Source organism: Camelus bactrianus, chromosome 3 (assembly GCF_048773025.1).
Source record: "Camelus bactrianus isolate YW-2024 breed Bactrian camel chromosome 3, ASM4877302v1, whole genome shotgun sequence".
Lineage (NCBI taxonomy): Eukaryota > Metazoa > Chordata > Mammalia > Artiodactyla > Camelidae > Camelus > Camelus bactrianus.
In genome coordinates, this window is record NC_133541.1 from 48,580,791 (window position 1) to 48,599,349 (window position 18,559).

Below are 18,559 nucleotides of genomic sequence, written 5' to 3' on the forward strand. Positions count from 1 at the left end.
ATATATCTCAGGTCCCTCCACTTTTCTCATCTCCACTGCTACTACTTCAGTCCAGGCTATCCTGTCTCTCACCTGGTCTACCACGGTGACTAGACTGAGTAACTGGTCTACCAGCTTCCTTCTGCTGCTTCCCTGTGATCAGTTTTCCACATAGCATCCAAAGTGATCTTAAAAAAAAAATTGCAGCTCTGATCATTTAAGTACTGCCCTGCTTAAAACCTTCCAGCTACTTCTTGTTGCTCTTGAAGTTATCTTGTGTGTTATTTTGGTTCCAAGGCCCTACATGATCTGGCTTTTTGCTCTCTCTTCAGCTCACTTTATTTCCTACCACTTTTCATAGTCTCATTGCGTTTCTGATAGTTCTTTGAACTTGTCAGCTTTCTATATTGCCCAGGACTTTTGTACTTTTCCTTTCCCTTGTGTAATGGCTGACTTCTTCTTTTCTTTTACCTCTCAGCTCAAATATCCCCTTCTCAGAGTTTTTCTCAGATGTTTCTGTCTGAGCAAGCTCCTAGTTCACTAGTCTGTCACAACATCCTATTTATTTCCTGAAGTACTCATTGTCCTCTAATGATCTTGTTTAATTTGTTTGATTTTTTTTTTTTTCACTATCTTCCCCCTCCATGGAATACAAACTTCATGAAGGGCAGGACTTTGTATTTTTCAACTCTGGTGTCTAGACCACTGCCTGGCATGTAGTAGGCATTCAATAGATATTTCTTAAATCAGTGTACATTTTATGATCACAGCACAGAGAGAATTTAGTGCTTTGCTATATTAAGTGTTTTTTTGACGTTTATAACTTTCATTGGTTTGTCGTGTGCTATCAATTTGTAACCATAGAAACATTGGTAGACTTCTGTTTCCCCCCAATTTTTGCTATTTTAAAACACAGTATAGTAAATGGATGTCTTGGTGCATATAATATTTTCCTCTTTTAATTATTTCTTTAGTTCCAAGAAATGGAAATATTTAAATGGACTAATAATTTTAATGTAGTTAATACAAATCTTTTGAAAATATGGGCTGTTTTAATTGCTGCCGATATTCACCTTATGTAAGTGTACTAGGTATTTTTTGTGTTGTTGTTTGTTTTTGCTTTATTTGCACCCCACCTAATTACAAAGAATAGTTACAACTGTTGACAAAATGTCATAAAATAGCAGAAGATGGCATAAATAAAAAATAAGACTGAAGTTAGGGGAAAAAATGAGGCTGGAGTCAAAACCTAGGAATAATATAATTCTTCCTAAGATGACTAACATTAATCTAAGACATCTGTTGGAGATCTAAGAATTTTGCTGGCAATTCTCAAGTCATTCACTTGACTTGACATGAGTAATATCCTGTCAGACCATTCTAGGCTGGAGAAGGTTAGATGTTCCCTACCCTCCCTGCTCTTGCTTTAGGATCATGAGTCAACTACACAGAAACATCCATTCCTAAGAGTACAGTTGTACTCTTGGTATTGAGAGTAGACAGGCAGTGGTGAGTGAATGAGCAGGTGAGTCCCTGTTCTTTACTGCATGATCATGATCATTGGCAGTGTCAGCCTGGAACTTTTCAGCTAAGGCCATTAAAAAAGTCATTTAACTCTTTTATACCTTTAATGCTCTTTTATACATTTTTGGGTAGTGTTAGAGATACTGATTTAGGCTCCACGATAAGTTCTGAAATCGACACCAAGAAAACCTGTCATATGGAATTTATTTATAAACCAGTTTAGCATCAAGGGACCAGTTTTGCCTCCAGTAGTAGCTAGCTGAAGAGGAATTGAGCTGTAGCCCTCCTGGCAAATTCAGATTCCTCACCATGGCTTATGAGGTCCTATAAGATCTGATCCCTGCCTTCTTTCCTCGCCTTACCGTTTTACGTGTAACCTGTCAGCCACCCTGGTCTTGCTGTTTCTTGCACGTGCTAAACTCATTTTTACCCTATGACCTGTATTCAAGCTCTTTCTCTGCATGAAATGTTCTTCATTTGATTCTTGGAGTGCCTGGCTTCTTCTTATCCACTCAGATTTCCCGTGCCCAGTGCTTCGGAACATGCACTCTAAGGCCAGACTACATGGACTCAACTCCTGGCTATATTGCTTGGTAGTTGGTGACCGTGGGCCGGTTGCTTAATTTCTCTCTGCCTGTTTTCCCATCTGTAAAGGAGGGTTTATGGAAAGCCCAAGAACAGTAGCTGGTACCTAGAGACTGTCATACAAGTATGGGCTGCTGCTGCTGCTGTTGTTGTTATTCCTTGACTGTTCTACCCGAACATAGCCACCACCACAATTACCTTGTTTTATTATACCTTTTACCTTGCTTTATTATATCCTATTTTATGACTAGTAATAATAATAATTGTAGAAATTGTATTACCTTGTTTTATTATTCCTTCATAGCCCTTGCAGTCAGATTATCTTTGTGTATTTGTTGTTTATCATTTACTTCCCCTAACTGATCCTCCCCATTAGAATGGAAACTCCATGAAATCAGGAAGCTTGCCCTCCTTGTTCACCTGTGTCCTTAATACCTAGAATGGGACGTGGCACATAGAAGGCTCTGAAAAAAATATTTGTTGGGTGAAAGAATGGATGACAGGAATTAACTTAGAGGCCAAATTATCTGTTGTGGTTATTTTCAGAATGACATAGTGAAATTGTATCATACGTACAGGACAATGCTGTGTTGTTGTTTTCTCTAGCTGGGGGTAGGAGTGGAGTCCTCCTTATTCCACAGAGATATTGAAGAGACAGAGAGATAGGGGCCAGAGCACCGCCTTGTGTAGTTCCACTGCAAATTTTAAACTTTGTAATTAGAAATCTTCTCACAGACACCCGCTCTCTGAGGTTGTTCTCCGTGAACATCAGTTGCCAGGGTTCCGTACTGCATGTGCATTTTAGCTCATGAGACTCCCTTGGCAAGGGCCAAGGCAAGACCAATTTTGCCTTTTCACTAGAGCTGCTCTAGTGTTGAATATTATGACTGAACAAGACTTCAGTCATTTAAAAGGTACAGAGTAGTCCTTCACTGTAATTTAAATGGACCTTTCTTACATAATTCGTATGATTGAATACTGCCAGCACTCCTTCTCTGGCAAATGATTGATACTCAAACTAGTTTAAACAAAAAAAGAATTTATTGACTCTCTTAACTGGTAAGTTAGGGCATAGCTGGATCTAGGAGCTCAAACAGGGTTATCGGGTCACTGGCTGGTTTTGGTTTTGTTCCTAGATGGTCTGTTCGAGCCCCAGTGCAGAGCTGGCCAGGCATCCTGGGCTTCTGTTCTGATAGGCTTAGCTGCTGCAGCAGAGGGAGAGCCCCTAAGGGAACGGACAGGGACCAAAGCCCATTGCTGAGCCGCAGTTGGGGTCGGAGTGGACAGGCCTGCTTCTCGTGCTAACCTTTGAAGATGGGCTTTGGGGGCAGTCCCACTAGAACCACACGGACTGAAAATAGAGAAGAGGCATCTTCTGAAAGAAAGTTTAGTTTTGTTGCCAAAAGAATAGATCCTAGGCAGGCAAAACCAGCAGATGCTCAATACAATATTTTTGTGGGCTAGTTTTACTTCTCATTCTGTAACATGTCTGTGACATTTTAATAAGACACATAAAAGTGGTTGTGTCTCTGGTCGAAGGTCACATATGTAGCAAGTGGCAGAGCCAGAATTTCAGCCTCGCTTTGCCTGGCTTCATAGCCTGGGCTCTTCCCTGTACCGGCGGTTCCTAAGCTGTTCTGGTGCAGCCCCCCAGGACAGGGAGGTGTGACCGTACTCTGGAGGTGTGGGCTTATGGCCCGGCAGCCCGCCGTAAGCCTAAATTCCTTTCGAAGTCCTAGTTTGTTTAATGTTAAAGTCATTAAAAATTTTCATCCCACTCTGTAAAATGTTAATTATAATATAGAGAAAGGCTTTAAATGACCTGGTGAATAAAACTGATGCTCCAAGGAGAGGAGCCCTGGTGTCTCGTGGTGAGCACTGCTGCTGGCTACATACCTAATAAAATGTATGGCACTTCCTGTGGCCGCAGGCTCAGATACCGTTCCCTACTTCATTCTCAGCGAGGATTCAGTGAGGTACTTTTTAGATATCCAGAGAATATAAAGTGAGGTAACAAAAACATCATAAATATAAGATTAAATTGTGTAAAGACCACACTGTTGTTCTCTCAAGTTTCAAGTGAGCCTCTAATCTTTCGGTTTCCTGGCAGTATGAAGCAGCCTCCCTTACTGGCCCCCAGGATCCTCGTCATTCACTTCCCTGCTCCTTGTGTGTTACTGGTGGGCCGTGGTTTTGGTGAGAAAGGACACCACTGATGACTCATTATACCGTTTTCAGTATACCGTTCTCTCATTATAACGGTTTTCAGTATACCGTTCTGAAGTTTACACCTATTATTACTTTAAGCAAGAAAGATGTTATATTTTAAACTTCTTTTTTGTTTTATAGAAAAGCGAATGGTGGTAACATGAAGAACTTCTGAAATATGAAAAACAAATACATGGATCAGTTTTTATTTTTGAAAATTACATTCCTGAAAGGAAATTTTTAAGGTTTATCATGAAGGATTTTTCTCTCCCTGAGTCTTAGATTTTTATTTTGTTTTGTTTTGTATCATTACCTTGTTAGGACACTTTCATTCAAGAGCCATTATGAAATGTAGCTTAGGTTGTTAGTTTTTCACTACTTAGATGGGGTAATGATTCTTTAAAAATAAACATGAGTTTGTAAACTTGTTAAAAGTGATTCATTTTATATCATATTATATCAATGAAATGTGAACTGTGATTAAAGTTTTTTTATCATAAGATTGTCTACTAATGGCCATCACTAGAAGTTGCACGTTGTATTGGAGTGTCTTGTAATGAGATGTAATTGCTCTTTACTTTGAAGAAATCTCTCATACTGTTTTTCCAATCAAATTTCTGCCTTTCAGAGTAGAATGCATGATTGTTGCTAATGATGCCACCGTCAAAGGAGGTACCTACTACCCAGTGACTGTGAAAAAGCACTTACGAGCACAAGAAATTGCGATGCAAAACAGGCTCCCCTGCATTTACTTGGGCAAGTCACAAGAATTGTAAAATAAACTATAATTAGCTAGAAAAATACCAGATTGTTTGGAAGGCTATATCTTTGACATCATTGTGGGTATCTTTAAAAACTGTTGGTTTCACCCATAATTATAAAAGAAATGCATATTCTTTGCTGAAAACTCTGGGAGAAAAAATAAGCAAGAACTACGCATAATAACATCCCTAAGGGGGAATTCTGACAATATTTTGTTGTTTGCCATTTTTTCCTCTACATGTGTGGTTTTTTTCTTCTATATGTTTTGTTTTTCTGTTCACCATAATGAGTTCAAACTATGAAAAATAATAGCTAGTATTGATGGATCTCTTGAGTGCCAGGTACTGTGTTAAATGCTTGAGTATGTACATAATTTGAGCAGACGTACTTTAAAGGAATTTAGTTTTCAATGAAAGTATATTTATATTTAAATCTAAAGACATTTCAAAAAGAATATAAAAGCAAGGCAGTTTAAAATTGGCACTTCCTGGATTTTAGTTTAATTTGTGAAGATGCCAGTATATATTGTTCATTTATGTGGATATTTGAATAGGTACTGATGTGATATTTTTTTCCGTGAAAGTGAATTTACCTGATTGACTCAGCCTGTGAACTGCTTTGCATGTATCGAAAACAGCAAATGAGGCCCTCCTGCTTGCAGGCGCTGTGCCCAAACTGTAGGGGTACAGTGAAGGGTGTTTTCTTGTCCCTGTCTTCCTCGTAGTGAATTGGAGACAGAATATAATGTATTAAATAACAATACAAGACTTAACGGTTGCAGGCAAGGGTGGTAAGGTGTAAGACTAGCTACCTTTGTCACATTCACTGTGTGCTTTCATAGCATGTGCTGAACTGAGTGCTCTACATAGATTACTTTGTGTCATCTCAGTAATTCTGTGGGATAGGCGCTATTATCTTCTCTTCACAGGTGGGGAAACCGAGGCATAGAATGGGTAAGAAACACACCTGTAATCACACAGCCGTGAAGCAATGAAGCTCTGTTTTGAACTCAGCTGACATTCTTTTCCACCACTCTAATCTGCAGTAAAGATAGCACCAGAAGGCAGCATGTGATGAAATGGTCACATGAACTCTGTAGATGATTTTTGTATTGTTTTAAAAGAGAGAAAGATCCATCATTAGCTGAACTGGTTAAGGATTTTGGGGGCTTCTGAGGCTTTAGCTAATCCTCAAAGGAGAGAAAGTCCTAAACTTTTCAAGTGGAATTTTGCACTGGGTAGGGGAGCCTCAGGTGTTTGAGGAAAACAGTAAATTCTTTTGGCTGCTTTGGGGGATTGGAGAAAGAGGCTGGAGAATAGTTCAGAAGGATGGGGCCAATTTTTTGCGAATGTGGTTATGAACTGATGCTGTCGTTGAGACAAGTCTTCCTGTGTGTAGCTGTTTTGTTCATAGGAAGGTGCTTATTTCTGTTATTCTCCTTGTCTTCAGTTGACTCAGGAGGGGCAAACTTACCTCGACAAGCAGGTGTATTTCCAGATCGAGATCACTTTGGACGCATATTCTATAATCAGGCAGTTATGTCTTCTGAAAGTATTACGCAGGTAATTTCTTGTTAATGAGATGTGTTACTTTTTGCTTCAAATGTCTTTGATCTAGGTACTCTCAGATGATTTAAAACAGAATTTAATACAGAATTTAGTCTTTTTCCACAGAAAAAACCTTTCCATCTTAAGGTTATCTCCAGTCCAATACTTCTGTTAATTAGGGGAATACTGTCATTTGTAATAAAGATTATTTACCAAAGGAAAAAGAGTTTTTAAAAAGAAAGGACACTTGAGTAATTGCTTTTTTAGGACTATACTCTGAAGAAACCCTAGTATATGTATGAGGAGACGTGTACAAGAAAGTTTGTTGTAGCATTGCTTGTTATAGTGAAAGTTAAGGAACAAACTAAATGACCATTAACTGGGAGAGTTATAATACAATATTTAGCTGTTAAAATGAATGAACTAGAATTGTATGCATTAACATAGATAAGTCTCAAAAATATGTTGAGTAAAAAAATACAGTAGAATAAATGTATAGCCCATTGCTATTATGCAAATGTTAAATACATCAAATAATCTATTATTTATGTCTACACATGTTCATGGGAATGATACACTCAGCTTTAGATCAGTGGTTACCTTTGAGGTGAGAGGGAGGAGAAAAAGACAAGGTAGGAGGTATACAGAAATGTCAGCTGTACTGAAACATTTTATTCCTTTAAAAAAATTCTGAAGGAAATTTGGCCAAATGTCAAGATTTATTAAGACTGGGTATTAAGTAAAGGACAGTTATTTTACTATTGTAATCTTTTTTGTATGCTTGAAATACTTCATAATATTGTTGCAAATCCTTCGGTTTTGTTTTGTTATTGAATTTCTTAAATTTGTAGTATTTTTGTTACTAGTCTAATTAATTAGTCATCACTTGCAATTATTACATCTCTCTTCTTTATTTTCTACCAGTGCAGCAAGTCATTATTATTTACTGCATTTTTTTTTTTTTTTTACTGTGATGTGGTGACCTTGCCTATCTCTGGGCTTTATTTCTCTAAACAGAAGCCAGCTTTGCTCAGTTTTGCATAGATGGCCCTTCCATTCGTTATCTGGCAGGAAGTTCTTATTATCTTTTGTTTTATAGGGAAAATTAGCCCTTTTAAGCTGGTACTGTAATTTATATGGCTATACTAACCTTACATTAGTTTCGCACGGCTGCCGTAACAAATGACCGCAAATGTTGTGGCTTAAAATAACAGAAATGTGTTCTCTAAAGTTCTGGAGGCTAGATGTCTGAAATCAAGGCGGCAGCAGGGCCGTGCTCCCTCAGAAAGCTCAAAGGAAGCTTCCATTCCTTGCCTCTTTGAGTTTCTGATGCGCCCACATCCTGTTGGCTTGTGCTGTGTAGCTCCAGTCTCTGCCTCAGGCTTCCTATGGCCTTCTCCTCTGTGTGCCTGTGTCATCTTCTCTTCTCTCCCTTCTAAGGACACTTGCTGCTGGATTTAGGGTAATGCACCTGGGTAATCTAGAATGGTCTTATCTCTAGGTCCTTAACTTAATTATATCTGCAAAGACTTTTTGAATAAGGTCACATTTACACATTCTGGAAATTCAGGTGTGCACATATTTTTTGAGTGGGTGGGGCACTCAGTCCACAGTAGACCTCTGCCACCTTGCACACTTGTTCTTTGCTCTTTCTGTTCATGTAACTTATATGGAAACTGTATAGAACATCACCCATTTATTTATGGAGAACTACTGTAAGCCAGGCACTGTACTGGTGAATAAAACCAGGTAGGGTTTCTGCTCCTGTCAACCTGAAGCTTGAAGGGCTTTAAAAATGAGGTCTTTTTAAAATTAAAATTGTCCTTGTATTGTTGAATAAGCAGTACATGCTTATGATAAAAAAATCTAAAATGTCTAAAGGGCATTTGACTGAATGCTTTTGCTTTTGCCTCTTTAATTATTATTTACTAAAAATTTTAACATCAGTATTTCTTTAACTGAGCCACTTCTCTTAGCATTTATCTTTTATATTTCACTCTAGTAAGTTTATGGTTAAGGTTTGCCTTCCTATATTCTTATGAACCTCGTGGAATTTAAAAAAGAAATCTAATTGTTACTGTATTCTGTCCTCTGTGGTGCCTCTTTTCATCTTTTCCCCAGTATGTGAACTCTGAACCTGATAACTACACTGGAGCGATTGCTTCGTACATTACTGGAAAAGTCAGGATATGTGTGAGCGCTGTTCTCTTGAAAACACTACTGCTTACTGTGTCTTTTTCATCCTGGAAAGAATTGTGCCTCTTTTTCTCCAAGGCTGAACTTGTCACTTATAATCTTAATACTGGTGCCTCCTTTGTGCTTCATCATTTATCCCCTTTCTCTCTTTTACTTTAATATTTTTGCGTCCACTTAATTGTGTTTCCTCAGAGCTAATAATCATGTTGACTTCCTCTTTTTTTAAAAGGGGAAAGTACCAAAAATGATGCCAAAAGAAAAGGACCTTTTCTAGCTTCTGCTATTCCTTGATGGTTTTCTTCCTCCCTGAATTACCAGATCCTTCCTTCCTGACCACTCACTCTCCTTAGAACCTTGCTTCCCCCAGAGGGTCCCACATACCTCCTGGAGACCAGGTTCTCACTCGCACAACCTCTTGGTTTTGTCATTTTTTCCTTTTCCTGAAGTTCTACCTTAGGCTTCATGCCACTAGTTTCGTTCTTCTACTCGCTTTATTTAATCCTCCCAACTGCACCCAAGAACTTGTCCTTAATGGTTCACTGAAATCTCATGACATCCCTGTCATTTCCAGGATCTTTCTCTGGTCCTGGCCTCCCTCCACACCTCTGCTTACCCTTAGAGGTTCTGTTGTTTGTGTGGGTTTTCTGCTGGTACCATAGGTTCAGACTAGACATGCACACTTAGCTGATCCTGCTTGTTTGTTCATTCATCTGCATTCCTGCTGGCTGTTGATGGTACTTCTTTCTTGTTCTTTTCCCTAGGATTGAAACTTCGATGTTACCCTCAACTCTTCTGCTTTTTCCTCTAATTAATCCTTTTAGGTCAGAAAGATATCTCTTCCTGATTTTTGTTATTTCCAGGAGCTCCTTTGATGCTGGGCAGTAGTAAACACATAAGAACCCTTTGATGAATGAAGTCATACTGATTTTTACCTTTGGGTTGGTCCTCTCCCCTTCTTTCCTACTGCCATCCCCATAGGTAGTTCAGGCCTTTTCTGTCCATTGTACACATTACTACACACTTAGTAGGTTATTCTTTATCTAGTTCCCTCATTCCAAACCATATTTTCAATAAACAAACTTCAGACTTCTGGTAGCCTGGTACTTAAGACCTCATGTGATCTGGTTCCAACCTAACTTTCTAGCCGTATTGCTCGTGCACCGTAAACTGCTGTCAGTCTGAATCACTCACTGTTCATATGCACCATGCCTTTATAAGTTTCCGCAATTCAAATGGGTTGGTCAAAATCTCTATTTTCCAAGGCACATCTCTGGGGCCAACTTTTTCAGGAAAGCTTCCTAGAATCCCTTACCAGAAGTAATCTTTTCCTCCTCCCAACTCCCATAATTTTGGGGCTATACCTTACTAATGGCATTTATCCCTTTCATCTAGACATATCCTGACTAACTTCCCTTACTAGAGTCTAAACTACTTGAGATTAGAGACAATAGCAATTAATGTTTATGTCTTAACACATTTACTTACTTAATAATTTATTAAGAATGAAACTCCTTGTAAGTATTAAAGTGATACCTAACATGCTGAATAGTTCTATTTCCTCTATTATAATGTACATTTTATTATTTTTTTAAGATTTTGGCTTCGATGGACTGTTAAAAATAATTTTTTTGTATTTTACTACATAGGCAGTCACTATTATAACAGCATTTATGTTGTGTGTGCATTTTGATAGTGAGCCCTGCTTGTTCCCTTACTTGTTCAGTTCCTGTTTTCCTCCCCAATCTTGGTTTCTATTTAATATTATTAACCTTGCCCGTTGTAAATGCCTTTATCCACTGATTTCTAAGAAGTATGTCTCTTGACAGTCATATCTCTGTTCCTTCCTATATTTGTGTAGCTGTAAAGATGTGTCTAGCTTCCTACAGACCTTCCAGGTTAAATGATTTCATTTTTGCACTTGAGAAAAGACAGTCAACTAGGTAGTTATCTTTGTATTCTCTTCTGTTTCATGTTTCCTTACTTTCTAGTAGATTTTAGGACCCCTTGTTTGTTTTTCAAGTTTAAAGACTTGGTGTATTGGTGTCCAATGGTCTTTCTTTGAGCCCATGTGCTGAGGATACCTTCTCTGTTCCTTCTCTAAATCCTTGCCCAATACCAGGATGTCTTGGAGAAGTGCTTCTTTTATTTTCCTTATGTGGTTCCCATGTTGCTACCTTTTTAACTGTGAGACTTAAAATTCTCTTCAGAAGTGGGATCTTCGGGCTTCTTTTCTTTGAGTCTTCCATTACTATGCATTTCTTCCCCAGGAATGTGAATAGCTTTATTTAAATAAGAAAGAATCAGAAAGAAGGACAGGTAAGTATGTTGCTTTGTGTTAATTTTTATAGTCTAGTGAGAGTCTAGTCTAGACTGATCTTGGCTCTGATGCTTTAAATCTTTTTTGTTTTACTGTTACCCTTACTATACCAGCAACAGATGTTTTTGCTTTTACTAACAGTTTATTTGTTCTGAAATAAATGCTGTTCATCCAGCCATGCTTAGTTGCAGCTTCTCAGGCCTTTCTCTTTTTTTCTATTTTGTGTTTCTGCCTGTTTGTTCTTCTTTTTGGGGATGTACTTAAGATTATTCTCGTGTCCTTCTTTTCCTCTTTTCTAACTTTCTCCCTCTTCCTCCCTTGGCTTAGCTTATTTGTTTTTCCCTGTTTGTTTGTTTATCTATTTATTTAATTGAAGTATAGTCAGTTTACAATGTTGTGTCAATTTCTGGTGTACAATGTAATGTTTCAGTCATATGTATACATATATATGTATTTGTTTTCATATTGTTTTTCATTATAGGTTACTATAAGATATTGAATATGGTTCCCTGTGCTATACATAGCTTATTATTTTTGAAATTTATTTTTTTTTGCCTCAGACCTTGGTAATTGTTTTGAGGGCCTCAGTTAGGATAAACACTGTAAATTATTATTTAAAATGCATTTCAACCTGCTCATGAAGCCAGTTGGGGCCAGAAGGTAGAAGAAACCACTCTGATTACTTTGAGGCTCTCTGATGAAAAGACTGAGGAAGAAATAGAATGTTCTGGATAAGACAGACTTTTTGTTTTCTGTGTACATTTTATCCTATCGAGTGAGCATAGATATGCATGAGTATTCTAGGATCAGCCATGTGATCAGCTGGTATGGTTGATAATGTTCTTAAATTCTGAACTCCAGCAATTGAATTGATATGTGTGTATATTTATGTTTTAATGGTGGCTTTTAAGGTAGAACAAGAAAAAATTATGATACAGGTAGTATTTGCTTTCCCTATTATTTTGAATTGAAAAAAGAAGTAAGATGAGAGATTTAAAAATGTATTATTATAGTTTCAGTGGCTTTTCCATCAAGCAACTAAACACCACCCCCACCTCCGCCAGGTTCTGTTACATTTATCACAGGGAACCTTTGAACTGGATAGTCTTCTGCAATTTTTCAGTGGGAAGATGGAGGTCGCGAGTTCACATAGTTTCTCAGAATTTGGTATAAAACCTCTTGACTCCGTCTCAGAGACCCTTTCTGTAGGGCAGGCTGCTGACCTGCAGTATGTAATTTGTTTTTGGAGCAATGAGAACCAGTCTCTATTTGTGCAGGCAAGACTTGGAGGGTAATGAAATTTTGTTCAAAGTTTTCTCAGGCTATTACTTCTATTTTATAGCCTCTCATTTCTTTTTCCTCAAAACTTCTCCTGTGTCTTCCGTGGTGGTGATGACAAGGATTGATACTGTCAGTTACACATCTGCTGCTTTCTTGCTCTTAATCCAAGTCTGTGAGTCGTCATGGGCCTTGTCACCCTGCAAGAGGGATCTCTTGGTTTGTCCATGTCCCAGAACAAGCTAACCTCACCGATGATGGGGTGGACCATGGCCTCTCAGTGGAGCTTGTGTGAATTCTCTTTGATTCTGATGCCACTGAGGGGCTACATGATGTTTCTTCTGACCCGGTGCCTGGGCTGTGCCTCCAGTGCAGCCAAACGTATACCCTGAGAATGGTCAGAACAGTTTAGGGTCACACATCTTCCTTATGTCCCGAGAAAGCAGCAGAATTTTCTTTCTGGATTCCAGATCATTTGTCCAGCATGGCCTCACGTAAGGTCTTCATTGTACCACAGACGGTTGCTTCGGGACATGGTAAGTCCTCGGTGCTGTTTTGGCCCTGGGAGCCCCGTGCTTTGTGAGCCGCAGCAGCAGACACAGTGGCAGATCCCTTCTTGGTATATATTCACTCTATTTTGTGAGTGAGTGAAGGGCTCAAAATTAAATGAAGAGGAGATTGTGTGACTGGTGACTTAATAACTGTGTTCTTTTATTTAGTTTTTATTTCTGTTGTCAGAATTTGTATTAGCAGTATTAAGTCTTCTGTCTGTCAGCTACATGTGACTCGAATAGCCTCTCTTACTGATGAAAAATTTGAGAATTTTGATTCCTGTGTACTTAGTAACTCTACCTAGCCCCTGTGTATTTTTAAAAGATTTTTAACAGTTTTATTGAGATGTAATTTATTGAGATATAATTCACCTACCATAGAATTTACTCACTTAATATGTACAAATCAGTGGTTTTTCGAATATTTACAGGGTTAAATCAATTTTAGAACACTTTTGTCACCCCAGAAGGAAATGCCGTACCCATTGGCAGTTACTCATTTTTATCCAATCTCTCCAGCCCCTGGTAACCACTAGTCTAATTTCTGTCTCTGTCGATTTGCTCATTCAGACATTTCATATAAATGGAATCATACAATTAAGTGCTCTTTGGTGTCTGGCTTCTTTCACTTAGCGGAGGGTTTTTATGGTTTATCCATGTCTTAATCTAGGTTTTGCCTCACTCTCTGGGGTGGTATGGGATGCTAATATAGTCTGTCTCCCATCTCTGGGGTAGAGGAACAGTTCACAGGTAGATACATTGAAGAGCAGCAACAGCAAAGTACTAGTGAACAAGGACTGTCCCAGGGCTTCAGATGTGCTTCAGCTGCAGTCACTTAAGGGAGGTGGTTTTGGATCTCTGTTGGTTATCCATTGCGGCAGAACTAATTACCCCCAAACTTCAGAGTTTAAAACAATAGCGTTTATTATCTTGCAGTTTCTGTGAGCACAGCTTAGAGGGATCTTGAGCTTTGCCCTTAGCTGGGTCGAGTGGCTGTCATCCTTTCCAGCACCGTCCCCACACTTCATTCACTTGGCTATTGGCAGGATTCAGTCCTTTGCAGGATTCCCTCAGTTCCTTACAAGCTGTTGTGGGTTCTCTGCTACGTGGGCCTCTCCATACAGCATGTCACAGCATGTCACCTGGCTGTATCAAAGCCAGCAAGCAAGTAGGCAAGAGAGGGGGCCAGTTAAGATGGAGGACACAGTCTTTCATACCCTGAGCACAGCAGTTACATCCCATCTCTTGCCATATTCTGTTCCTTAGAAGCATGTCACCAGGTCCACCTCACACTCCAGGGGACGGGATCACACAGGATGTGAATACCAAGAGTCTAGGATTACCGGAGGGCAGTTTTAGAAGCTGCTTGCCACAGTCTCCTACCCCTTACTGAGCAAAAGTCTTGTCCATTTGTGATGTATTAGCTGGTGTCAGAGAAGTGGATTGCTGATTTCCTTGACTGCAGAGGTTCTGTGGAGAAAAGTGTTCTGCATTTGTAGTGTTCTAGGGAATACAGTAAAATTCCCTGATGTAGATGTGCTAATCATTTGTCAGCTGTTCATTTTGAGAGCCTTTTCTATGAAATTGGCACATCTTTTCTCCACCCTGAGATGGCGGGATGGCATTTAGTTTTATTTCCCTCATTTTGTCTTAAGACATCTTGACAAAATAATTCCTCCTTCTTTGTCCTCTCCATTCCCATCCCTGCCCCCATCCTTGGTCCCGGAACACTACTTGATGGCAGTTGCTAATTCTTTTCTCTCCTGTTGCTTAACTGTCATTTTCATGGACCCTTGCTCTGTGTGTTTAGGTCTTTAGAGATTATTTTTGAAAATTATTCACCTTTATACACGTGTCATTGTGACTCTTTAGTTCCTTGACTTTTTTTGGATACTGAAATAGTTAGAGTGGTTTCTAGTGTTCTAGTACAGAGAACAAGGTGATAAGGTGAAACTGTGCCCTTTGCTCCTAATAGAAACTTAAAGAAAAGTCCATAAAATATTTCCAACTTGTAGAAAGTACAGAGAATAATAGAGCAGAACACTCAGGTACCCTCCACTTGGATTTATGAAGTACTAATCTTTCATTTGTTATGTTTTTGCCTCAAATTTTTAAATTTATTTATCACAATTCATTTATCATTTCAAAATGTTGTATTGATGGACATGTTGGTTATTTGCATATTTTTGCAATTATAAAGACTGCTATGGTGAGTGTATCCTTGGCTTATGGGCTGGAGTTTTTCTAGCCATAGATGTCTGTAAAATAAACTTCTGCAGGGAGGCAGGACAAGGAGGGGAGAAGAAATAGGTTAGGGAGATTAAGAGGTACAAACTTCTATCTGCAAAATAAATGAGTCACGGTGTGAAGTGAACAGTGTGGGGAATATAGTCAGTAACTATGTGATATCTTTATTTGGTGACGTACTGTAACTAGACTTATCCTGGTGATCATTTTGAAATGTATAGAAATATCAAACCCCTGTGTTGTATAATAGTAACTATCATCATGTTGTAGGTTGATTATATTTCAAACAATCAAACAAACTCACAGAAAAAGAAATAAAATTTGTACTTACCAGAGGCAGGGGATGGGTGGAAAGAGAATTGAATGAAGGCAGTCAAAAGGTACAAACTTCGACTTGTAAGATAAATAAGTACTAGAGATACAATGTATAGTATGATAATTAACACTGCTCTGTGTTATATATGAAAGTCATTAGGAGTAAGTCCTAAGAGGTTTTTTTTATCATAAGAAGAATATGTTTTTTCTATTTTTAAAATTTTGTATCTATATGAGATGATGGATATTAACTAAACTTACTGAGATAATCATTTCACCGTGTGTGTAGGTCACATCATTATGCTGTACACCTTAACCTTATATTATATTATAACCTTATATATATACTGGAAGAAAAAAAACTTCTGGGTGATTGATAAGTAAAACAGTAAGTAACAAACATTTCTGTAATATATTGAAAAGAAATGTTACAGCCATTTTAAATAACATTACATGAAAGAGGGGAAAATGCTTTTGTGACTGACAGCCATTTAGATGGAAAAAGGTTTACTCATGCTGCCTTTCATTCCTGGATGAATACTACTGTGAGTTTTGTTTTTTTTTTTCAAAACAACTATGTGTATGACTAGAAGGAAAACTGGTGGAATATTGGAATTTGTAGCAAAAACTGCTTTCATATGATAATTTAAGAAAATATTCAGTATGTACTTTTCTTATTTTTGTTTGTGATATTTATTCCTATCGAGGGGTAATTGGCAAATCCATATTTATTCTTTGTGTTGTACCAATCTCTAAGCAAGATTTTTTTTAGCTTATATTATGGAAAACTTCAAACACACAAAAGTAGAGAAAATAGTACTGTGAACCCTCATGTATATATACGTCACCCAATTTCTACACAGTTTACTTTCTTTTGAGCACGATTTTTAGCTGCAATGCTAACATTGGTTTTATATTTAGAAAGTATCATATTCAGTGTAACACAAAATTAACAACATTCATTTGGAGAATTATTTCATTATTCCTATGAGCTAAGTGGCAGTTGTTTAGAGGATTCATTATTAGATTTAAAAGGTATCTTTTTTTTTTTTTAACATTTTTTATTGACTTATAATCACTTTACAATGTGTCAAATTCCAGTGTAGAGCACAATTTTTCAGTTATACATGAACATATATATATTCATTGTCACATTTTTTTCTCTGTGAGCTACAAGATCTTGTGTATATTTCCCTGTGCTATACAGTATAATCTTGTTTATCTATTCTACAATTTTGAAATCCCATCTATCCCTTCTAAAAGTTATCTTTTTAATATAGTTTTGCTAATTTATGGTTGGATTTTGAGTTTCTTCTCTCCATTAGTTGCTCAGACTAATGGTCTGTCTGACCAGTCTTCTCCTTGACAGGGAGATTGTCCACAGACTTTGTAAAGTGTGACATAAGCCCTTCAAAATGCTTTTTTTTTTTTTTTAATAGACTTTATTCTTTTAGAGCAGTTTCTGGTTCACAGCAGAATTGAGCAGAAACCCTTCAAAATGCTTTGATATAGAAATTAGGAAGCTATTCTAAACACTTAGAGGACTCCATTTTTTAAATGAATCCAGGGGCAAGCCAGCAGTCGCCCCTTGTACTGCAGTGCTTGTGGACTGTATAGAGCCAGAGGCTGCAATTCACTGTTTGAGCTGTGCTGCATGAGTTTCCCGTGTGCTTGGATTCCAGATAGCAGTGGTCATGGGCTTCTGTACAGCAGGAGGAGCTTACTTGCCTGCAATGGCTGATGAAAACATCATTGTACGCAAGCAAGGTACCATTTTCTTGGGAGGACCCCCCTTGGTAAGATCATAATTTTTTTTCCTTCTTTTATGTAAGAACATAGTCTTGCTTGAAGTAAATTTTACATAATACAAAATTTACCATTCTAACCACTTTTAAGCATACAGTACTCTGGCATTAAGTAAATTCAGTTTGTTGTGCAACCATCACCACCACCCATCTCCAGAACTTTCTCATCATCCCGAACTGAAACTGTACCATTGAACACTAACTCCCTATCCCTCCCCCACGCCACTGCCACCTCCACTTCCCTGGCAGCCATGGTTCTACTTTGTCTATGAAGCATGGTTGCCAGGGCAGTGGAGGTGTACATTCCACATGTTGTCTTTTTGTCCATAGGTGGACTTTTGGGTTGCTTCCACTTTGGGGCTATTTGGAATAATGCTGCTGTGAACATGAGTATACAAATATCTATGTGAGTCCCTGCTTCATTTCTTTTGGTTACACTCAGAAGTGGAATTGCTGAATCATGTAATTCTGTTTAATTTTTTGAGGAGTAACTTCATTTCTTTTTATGGCTGAATAATATTGCATTGTATGGATAGGCTGCATTTTATTTATCCATTTACTGGTTGATGACAGACATTTGGGGTTTATTCCACTATTTGGATATTATGAATAATGTTGCTATGAAGGTTTATGTACAAGTTTTTATGTGGATATGTTTTCATTTCTATTGGATGTAAACCCATGAGTATAATTGCTGGGTCTTAGGGTAACTCTAAGGTTAACATTTGGAGGAACATTCAAGCTCTCCAGAACATATTTTACATTCTTGCTAGCAGTGTGTGAGGGTTCTGATTTCTCTACATCCTTGCCAACACTTGTTATTGGGTGTCTGTTTGATGTTAGCCATCCCTGTGGGGTGTGATGTGGTACCTTGTTATGATTTTGATTTGCATTTTCCTAATTACTAATGATACTGAGCATCTTTCATGTGCTTGTTGGCCATTTGTATAACTGGCCAACTGGAAAACTGTCTATTCAGATACTTGCCCACTTTTTAATTGGGCTATTGTCTTTTTATTGTTTTAAGAATTCTTTATATGTTCTGGGTAGAATTTTCTTATCAGATAAATGATTCACTTTTGTTCGTTGGTTTGTCTTTTCATCCTCTTGATGGTATTTTCCTTTGAAGCATGAAAGTTTTAAATTTTGATAAAGTCCAGTTTTTATGTATTTTTTCTCTTTTTGCTTGTGCTTTTGGTATCCTATCTGAAGGCATTGCCTATTCCAAGGTCACAAAGATTTAAT

At 38.0% G+C, this 18,559-nt stretch overlaps 1 protein-coding gene across 1 annotated transcript in view; it reads left to right on the plus strand.

Moving 5' to 3' along the window:
- Positions 1-18,559, plus strand: part of MCCC2 (methylcrotonyl-CoA carboxylase subunit 2) — a 58,978-nt gene that overhangs the window by 11,349 nt on the left and 29,070 nt on the right. Inside the window, exons 5-7 of the mRNA XM_010949314.3 lie at positions 4,925-5,052; positions 6,508-6,620; positions 17,192-17,305. Of these exons, the coding sequence (XP_010947616.2) occupies positions 4,925-5,052; positions 6,508-6,620; positions 17,192-17,305 (355 nt within the window). The remainder of the gene's footprint in view (positions 1-4,924; positions 5,053-6,507; positions 6,621-17,191; positions 17,306-18,559) is intronic.